At 33.5% G+C, this 9,248-nt stretch overlaps 1 protein-coding gene across 1 annotated transcript; it reads left to right on the top strand.

Moving 5' to 3' along the window:
* The first annotated feature begins 3,749 nt into the window (after positions 1–3,749).
* Positions 3,750–4,205, top strand: LOC120143712 (monothiol glutaredoxin-S11-like). Its single transcript, XM_039157959.1, has one exon. The coding sequence runs from the start codon at positions 3,882–3,884 to the stop codon at positions 4,188–4,190; it is 309 nt and encodes a 102-aa protein (XP_039013890.1). The 5' UTR covers positions 3,750–3,881; the 3' UTR covers positions 4,191–4,205.
* The last annotated feature ends 5,043 nt before the right edge of the window (positions 4,206–9,248 follow it).

The raw sequence follows: 9,248 nt of genomic DNA, 5'->3' as shown, positions 1-9,248 counted from the left end.
AAGAAAAGGAAACAACTTCATTGCTAACTCCATTTGCTTTGCTTCTTCTTTTTGTTTCCTGAGTTCCTTCAATATACTGTATGAAATAACATGAACTTATTGAGAATAACCTAAACCTACTGATTAAAAAAAACTAATATTTCATTTTAATATTAACTGGTGCATGCTTATTCAATTTCCATGGAAGTAAACAAAGACTGACGATACGTGATGAAGCATTTGACTTTGTAGGATTCTTTCCTATCGGAAACAAACATAAATTTATGGCCTTAAATAAAACTTATGATCGATCTCACTCGAGAATAGAATAGAAGGGAATAAAGTTTCAACGAAGCAGAAATGCGTTTGACTGTTGTTTCTGGTAATGAAGAATCATTACTATTAAAGCCGATTACGGAAAATTCAACGAGATAATGCTATCAAATTCTTTATTTCACGAAATAATGCAGTCCCCAGATTAATTGCTCAAATGAGGTGATTTCTATAGTGTTGCCGTAGGTCGCCAGGGCATCCCAACGACATGGTAGGTCGCCATGCACGCCAGGCGACATGGTAGGCCGCCATGCACGCCAGGCGACATGGTAGGTCACCATGCACGCCCAGCAACCATGCCTGCTTTGGTGCTTTGCATGGGCCATGCACGTGGCATGGGATAGGTCGCCATACAATCCTCTCCTCGCGTGTGATTCCACTTGCAGCTGCTCAGGAGAACCTATTCCTCTTGCTCCTCGCGTGATTCCTCTTACATCTGCTCAGGAGACCTCATGCATGCAGCTGAAATAGCTGCATTATTGCAGCATGATTTGAGCTGCAAAGTGTCCTAGCTTCGTGCCTTAGCTTCGAGCCATAGCTTGTAACACCCTCAACCCGTATCCGACTCGGATACAAGTCTGAGGTGTCACATTGACTTTTCAAACTTTAAACTTTTAACGAAAACCAATGAAATTTAAAGCTTTTATTAAAATAACATTGTCATTGTACACGAGTTAACCAAAACAAGACAAAACTAATCAGAGCATTTGTAATTAACATTTTTCTTACATGCCAACACACTACATACAACAAAATACCTACTATGACTTTCCTTCTGATCTGATCGCTGAGTGGAGATATGTTGATCTGCAAATTCCTATTCTTGATTCTCCTGCTCTTCGAAACCTACGTGTAAAACCACTTACACGCTAAGTCATAGACTTAGTGAGGCATAATTACATAATAAATCATTACTAAAAATATAAACATGTCATCTACTATTCAACCGCAATTATACTATCACACCATCATTTATTATACCACATATGAGACAATATAAATCATAATAATACCATATTAAGATACAATTATATACATCCTCGTTATGTCCTATTTAAGCCCATATACACCATTGAGAACCCAAGGTATACGAGTATTATGAGGTTGTGCACACGTATGCTGTCACCACAGCTCAATGAATGTTCCGAAGGACCTATCCAGAGGTCATAAAGATCCTCGGTAACTATCCAGAGGTCATAAAGATCCTCGGTAACTATCCATAGGTCCCGAAGAACCTAGGTAAACTATCCATATGTTCCTTAGAACATAGGTATACTGTCCATATGTCTCGAAAGACATAGGTAGTTCTTTGACTCTTGGCATGCCAACTATACCTACAGTTCTCATAACTCATATCATGGGGATTGTCTTTTACCTTATTACATATTCACACATCATATCACATTTTTTCTTTTCCTATAGCTCTTTATCACATGTTCATATGATCATCTTATCACCTATACCTTTTCATATAACCATTACATACATACAGACATACATACATGTCATCATTTATGTTTTTATCATACTCCTATAGTATTATCCTTCATCTCTTTTATCTCTTGTTCATTTTTCATCCAATAACTTATATAAATGTATATATATCACGTATACTAGTTCCTAGGTCCCATCACACTAGCATATTTTCATATATTTGTAATCACGTAGTTTATTTTTCATATAATTCATGTCACCCCTCATATGATTTCATATTCATATGTTATATATTTCATATTCTTTCTTATGTCCTTTACATACTTCTTATTTCATATTCTTATGAAATCATATTGATCATTTTAACTATTTCACATATTTAACACATTTATCTACCTATTTACACAACTCATATAATATATATATATACTGTAATATGTCAATACATATGCTCATTCATACATATAAACCATAAAAAACACATCACACACACTTCATATACCTAATATAGATATCTCGTAACTCATTCAATCCCATATGACACATACATTCATATATAAGCTCTAATCTGGAAAATAGACTTACCACAATCTGCATAGTATATCCCATAATGCATATGGTATGAATTCATATCATCTTTAATAATATTGAATGAATAATGTATCAAGATATTAAATCTAGACTTATCGCAAGTCTAGAACTGAATATATTAACATAATCATGTTATGCATATGCACTCACCTAGATTTTTTGTCTTTCCCTCGATTGATCCTACACCAAATATTTCAATCAATTCCTTCAACTTTCAATTTATCTACTTTGATCAATAACTTTTAAAATTTCACAATTTAATCACTGACCCGGTATATAGGATGTTACATAGTTGCTCCCTCATGCCATAGCTTCGGCGACCTACCATGTCGCCTGGCGTGCATGGCGACCTACCATGTCGCTGGGATACCATTGCCACGTTGACATGCTGCCGTGCACAGCCATGTGGGACTCGAAGCTCGTCCGGATGCCATGGCGACCTCCAAGGTCGCCCAGATCGCCTGGCGACCTACGGCAACACTGTGGAAATCACCCCATTTGAACAATTAATCTGGGGACTGCCTTATTTCGTGAAATAAAGAATTTGAGAGCATTATCTCGTTGAATTTGCCACCGATTACTTATATTCTTTTGCAGTAAGAGTTAGCAATGAGAATGGAGAACCCTGTCCCAGACCGACGAAGGAAGAGTTGTTGTCATTGCCCACGTGAGCTCGAGGCTCACTCGCACATGTGATCATGGCTATATATCATGCATGAAAGTGAGCTTAAATGCATTTGGGAAGAATCATGCAAGTTGGTGGATGCAAAATAGAAAGAAAGAAGCACCGAAAGGCCATCACATTCGCGATCTCTTTCTGCGCAAGGGGATTCAAAAAGGAAATGATTGTGAGAATCTGGTTTAAATCATTACAAAGTATTAGGAAATAATTAGAAAGTGTTGGGATTGTTTTTTTTATTGGTCCGACTCGAATGAATTTTTATTCATATATATTTGAATATGTTATGTTTTTAAATTTATTTCATATCTATCTTAAAATTTTAAATAACGTTTTACAATATACTCTATGGTCAATCTTGACAAAATAATTTTAGAGTAATTAAATTTTTTAAAAGTTTAATTAAAATTTTCAAAAAAAAATCATATGGTTTAATGATATTTTTTTTAAAAAAATGTTGAGGTTCTAATGAAATTCTCAAAAACTTCGGGACATTAATGTTAAAATTTTTTGAAGGTCTAAATAAAAATATTTACCCAAAAGTGTTTGCAATGTTTGAGCCCCATGGAAATAAAATACTTAGCCAAAAGTAACTTTATTGGTTTTAGGGTTTTAGCATCCAGGTAAAACACGTTTTTTTTTTTGAAAATAAAGAGTCTACTCTTTGCTGTCCCTATAAATACTCTAGCAAGGGAGCTTAAATTTCCAGCAAACTCATGGTTTGAACCCTTTTCTCTCACCCCCCACACCGCCTTCTCCTCCCACCACCATTGGATCCACCGCACTCCGGAATCGATAACTGAAAATCGTCAGGTAACCAGGGGACTTCAGCTAGAAACATTTTCTTTAAGCAAATTAACTCAACATGGACAAGGTGATGAGGTTGGTCTCGGAGAATGGGTTAGTGCTATTCAGCAAGAGTTCATGTTGCCTGTGTTATGCGCTCAAGATTCTATTCCAAGAGATCGGGGCAACCCCGACGGTTCACGAGCTCGATCAAGACCCAGAAGGCAGGGAAATGGAGAGGGCAGTCATGAGGCTGGGGTGTAAGGCTCCGGTTCCGGCCGTCTTCATTGGTGGAAAACTGGTGGGTTCCACCAATGAAGTCATGTCCCTCCATCTAAGTGGAGAGCTGATACCTTTGCTCAGGCCCTATAAGTCTATTTCAATTTAAGCACACTGAAAAAATATGAATAAAATTGGGTCAAAGTAATCAAAATTCTACAGTGCTCACTTTGAGGAGCTGCAATGTGTACTTGTAGCTTTCTATGATCCTTGTACGTGTAGCTTTCAATTACAATAGCTTGTAATATGTTTTTCTATTCTTAAATTAATAAAGTCAACTTTATATGCAAGGCATCTTTAATTTAATGGTTCATTTAATGGTTCACTCCCTCTGATATGGGACATGTCTCAAAATGCGTGATAAAGGTTAAATTTATCTTTGGACAAGTGAAAAGGTATGCTACCTTTGGTTCTGCCACTTTTATCTCAGATAAAGAAAGGTATCACATTCCATGTCTTTTTATTACCTTGGTATAAAACTTCACCTCACACAGGGTTGGACCCGGGGAACCAATGTCCACATTGTCTTGAAATTTTTAAATTTTCATATAATTTAATTATTTTATTTATATTTTTATTAATATAAAGTTACGTACCTGATATAAAATCTTACACCATTGACCTCAAACATGACAATAAAATATGTTCTCGTGAAAAACTTCCAAGAATCTCCATGACAATTAATGATTTCATAGTGCCATAGATCTATGAATATGACTTATTCTTCGTTTTCCATTTTTGTTTAATAGATTCGACATAAGTGTTGCATATAAATAAATATCTAACATTGAGTGTATTTAAATATTTTCTATGTTTATAAACAACATTCTCATGTATATATATATATGCACGTGTATTAAGATTCACTTACATTTAATGTATAATTTTTAATTTCATATTTTGTAGGATCGTTGAATGAGTGAAAATAAACAGTTAAGATTATCTTATTTTTTTTCAATAAATAACTTCTCATTTTTACTGTTAATCTCAGTTGTCTATTTTAATCTCAATCGTCCATTTTAACATAAATATATCCCGTTATATATATAAAAAAGAATCAGAATAGGATAAATTTGACATGATAAATGGAATAATATTGAACAGACTATTTACAGGCTGTAAATGTTATAGATATATATAGCATTATTCTATCGGTCCAGCAGAAGAGGAGGGAATATGCTTTCTTGAGCAGATTCCTCCATTGTTATGGAGACAAGCATATGAATGGTGGTATCAAACAAGGCAGAAAACAAAATCAGTGGTGGTGTAAAGGATTGGAATCGATATATATATTGGAACTCATCGTCAGCACTGTTTTTGAATCTTTTGATATTAACAGGAAGAGAGGATGGACCCCTTCACTTCTCTCTACTATCATCACCCATCATTTCCCTAAGCACCTACTATTTTTTGTTGGAAGCGTTGGTGGGCACTCAATAATTTTACAACTCGAAATTACTATTCATACGAAACAAAATACGTTACAACGACACTACCTCAATATTACAATATTACGACACTACAACACTTGCTGCGGCTTGTTTACTAACATAACCTCGTTATTTTAAGCTTTGCTAAGCTTTACTCAATTCTCTCTAGCTTTTCTAAGCTTTCAATCATATTCCTAAGCTTTGCTAAGCTTCACCCTCTCTCTTTAATAGTTTTTCTAAGCTATTTTTCATTCTAGCTTTTCTAAGCCTTCATTTTTCTCACTTGTGTTCATATCACTCACATACATTGTATATATTTATAAGGGTAATTAAACCTCCTTAATGAAAGATCTAGGTATTTCCAAATTCTTGTTGTATTGCCACATGGAGTTCCTTGCCTTAATGAAATTCCCTTCCATCATCAATTGTTACATGTTTATTTTCCATGCTTAGTTCTTAAGTAATTCAAGATCATGCTTCATTAATCAAGAATCTTCTAGCTTTTGCCACCTTAACCTTTGCTTAATAATTAAGTATTTCAAAGTGTTGTTGCTGCCATGTTTCCATATTGCTAGTTGTCACCATTCTACCGCCTTTGATTTTTCAAAGTTTTTTGTTGCTATGTAATTCATATGCTTCTACATTCTTCTTGCCGACATATGGTTGCAAATTTAAGTTTGATTTCTAACACCCCCCCCTCAAACTCGACTTTCCATTACAAGTTTTCTCCACTTGTCATCTCCAATCGATTCTTATTTCTTGGCAAGTGCACGCTGTTGCGGCTATGTATTCTTCTTTACTTTTTCTGCAGCTTGTAGAGATTTTTGCAAAATCTCTCACGCTTGTTTTGCGGTCTTCGCATCAGAAATTTTTTTAAAGGTATATTCATCTACTCCTTGAAAAATAGAGAACAACACTCTTTTATCTTTTTTTCCAAGATTCCTTCAATACTTTCTTATCTTCATTGGTCAGGACTGCTTATGCTGTTGTATTTTCAGGCTCGGTGCAACCATCCTCGATGATATCCCAACAATCTTGGGAGCCTAGTAACGCCTTCATTTGAATGCTCCAATTGCCATAATTCGTCTTTGTCAATTTCGGGATTTGAGGATGAATCATGTTGGTCATCTTCTCCACCACGTTAAACTCGAAGCAAGCTCTGATACCACTTGATGGAAGCGTAGGTGGGCACTCAATAATTTTACAGCTTGAAATTACTATTCATATGAAACAAAATACGTTACAACGACACTACCTCAATATTACAATACTACGACACTCAACACTAGTTGTGGTTTGTTTACTAACACAACCTCGTTATTTTAAGCTTTGCTAAGCTTTACTCAATTATCTCTAACTTTTCTAAGCTTTTAATCATAATCATAAGCTTTGCTAAGCTTCATCCTCTCTCTTTAATAGCTTTGCTAAGCTATTTTTCATTCTAGCTTTTCTAAGCCTTCATTTTTCTCACTTGTGTTCATATCACTCACATACATTATATATTTATAAGGGTAATTAAACCTCCTTAATGAAAGATCTAGGCATTTCCAAATTCTTGTTGTATTGCCACATGGAGTTCCTTGTCTTAATAAATTCCCTTCCATCATCAATTGTCACATGTTTGTTTTCCATGCTTAGTTCTTAAGTAATCCAAGATCATGCTTCATTAATCAAGAATCTTCTAGTTTTTGCCACCTTAACCTTTTCTCAATAATTAAGTATTTCAAAGTGTTGTTGCTGCCATGTTTCCATATTGCTAGTTGTCACCATTTTACCGCCTTTGACTTTTCCAGGGGCGGACCCAGGGGTTGCCAGGGGTAGCACGGGCAACCCCTCAAATTGTGAGGAACATTGATCAAATGTTATTATTTTAGTATTTTTATATATATATTTTGTGATTTTTAGGTAGAATCCCTATATTTCAGTTAAATTCTTATAGAAAAAAAATGTATACAACAAAATTGTCTACTTAGTGTTAATTTTTTCTATTTTTTTAATTAATACAAGTGTCACCTTTAATATTGTGCAACCCCTAAAAAAATTTATAAGAATTTTTTTGTGCAACCCCTGAATTTTTGTCCTGGGTCCGCCCCTGGACTTTTCAAAGTTTTTTGTTGCTAAGTAATTCATATGCTTCTACATTCTTCTTGCCGACATATGGTTGCAAAGTTGAGTTTGATTTCTAACATTTTTAAGAGTTGGAAGATATACATGACGTTATTAGTATATATAGGTAGTTTATGATAAAATTAGAATGTTTAAAGGTTTGGGGATAAGGTTAGAATGTTCAAAAATTTTGGGACCAGTTTAGAATGAGGGTCATGGTTTGAAAATGAAATTAGAATGTTTAAAAAATTAAATACCAATTTAAAACAATAGTTATAATAGATGAAATTAAATCTTTTAAAAATTTAGAGATTAATTTAAAATAAAGTTCATAATTTATGAAAACCATCTTGAATATCGGCATTTATTCTCCATTACCAAAGAATGCACAAATGGAGTTCTTTCAAGCATATATTTATTGATATCTTTTCAAGGATGGTCATTTGATACTATGGACAAGTTAAAATTAAATAATTTTTTATGTCAAATTAATGTTCAATGTTTATTCCTTTCAAATGTGAAGAATCATATATTACTTTTTAATAAATATTACGAGAATCTAGTTATAATATCAATTATACTCTAAGAATGGCACATGTTAAAATATATTTTATATTATAAAATAAGTATTCGAATTATATAATTTTTATTTTAGGATGAACTTATAAAATTTTAGACATAAAAATAAATGGTAAACTACCCCAATGGTAATTAATGTTTTGGTAAGTTTTAGTTTCCACCACTGATGTTTCAAAAATTACAAATCGGTCAGTAACGTTATCGTTTGTTACAAATTGGTCACTCACCGTTAACAGGCGTGACGGAAAACACACGTGGCCTGTTAACTGCTTACCTTGATGGTATAATTACACAAATAGTCTATGTTATTTATATATTCTTTCAATTTGATCCTAGTTTTAATAAATTGAAATTTATTTATTTTTAATTCTGATAAATAATGATATATTTTTAAAAAAAGGAAATCAAAAATTTAAAATTAGTTATAAAAATAAAAAAAATTAACGTTTTTTTAATGTTAGGGTAAACTAATAAAAACAAAAAAATAACGTTTTTTAAAATAAAATTAACATTTTTTCTTCCCCAAACTTTTTTTTTATTTTTTTAAATAAATACTAATATTAAAATATTGTTTGTGAAGAATTTTTTTTCACTCGGTGCATAAAATCTTTTAAAATTAATTTTTTAAATTAAATTTTAGCACTACGTCGAAGCCATGAAGCAAGCGCTGGTTTCATTTGAATTAAAGAAAGAAAAATGTTTAGTTAGTGTTAGTTAACGTATTATACAATCTAATTATTCTAACTTACTTCCTCTATATGATCCTCCGATGACGATCACCGGAGAATAGAAAGCATTGAGTTTCTTCTTGATGTGCATGATGATTTCCACATAGTCTGCTATAGCTTGTGCACAGTTGAAATACCCCAGAGTGCTTGCATTTTTAAAGGCTTCTTCTCTTGATCCAAAGGGTATCGATTTTCTATAATATCGGTGCTGAATGAAAATATATTACTATTTTTGTGAGATTTTCCATAATATCGGTGCGGATGGCATTATCATTGAGGAAACCGATTACGGTAAGATCACTGTCGAGTGGCGCTTCTGCTCTG

Source organism: Hibiscus syriacus, unplaced genomic scaffold, assembly GCF_006381635.1.
Source record: "Hibiscus syriacus cultivar Baekdansim isolate YM2019G1 unplaced genomic scaffold, ASM638163v2 tig00110863_pilon, whole genome shotgun sequence".
Lineage (NCBI taxonomy): Eukaryota > Viridiplantae > Streptophyta > Magnoliopsida > Malvales > Malvaceae > Hibiscus > Hibiscus syriacus.
Note: the sequence above shows the minus strand (reverse complement) of the source record. Positions and strands in the feature narration are given on the sequence as shown.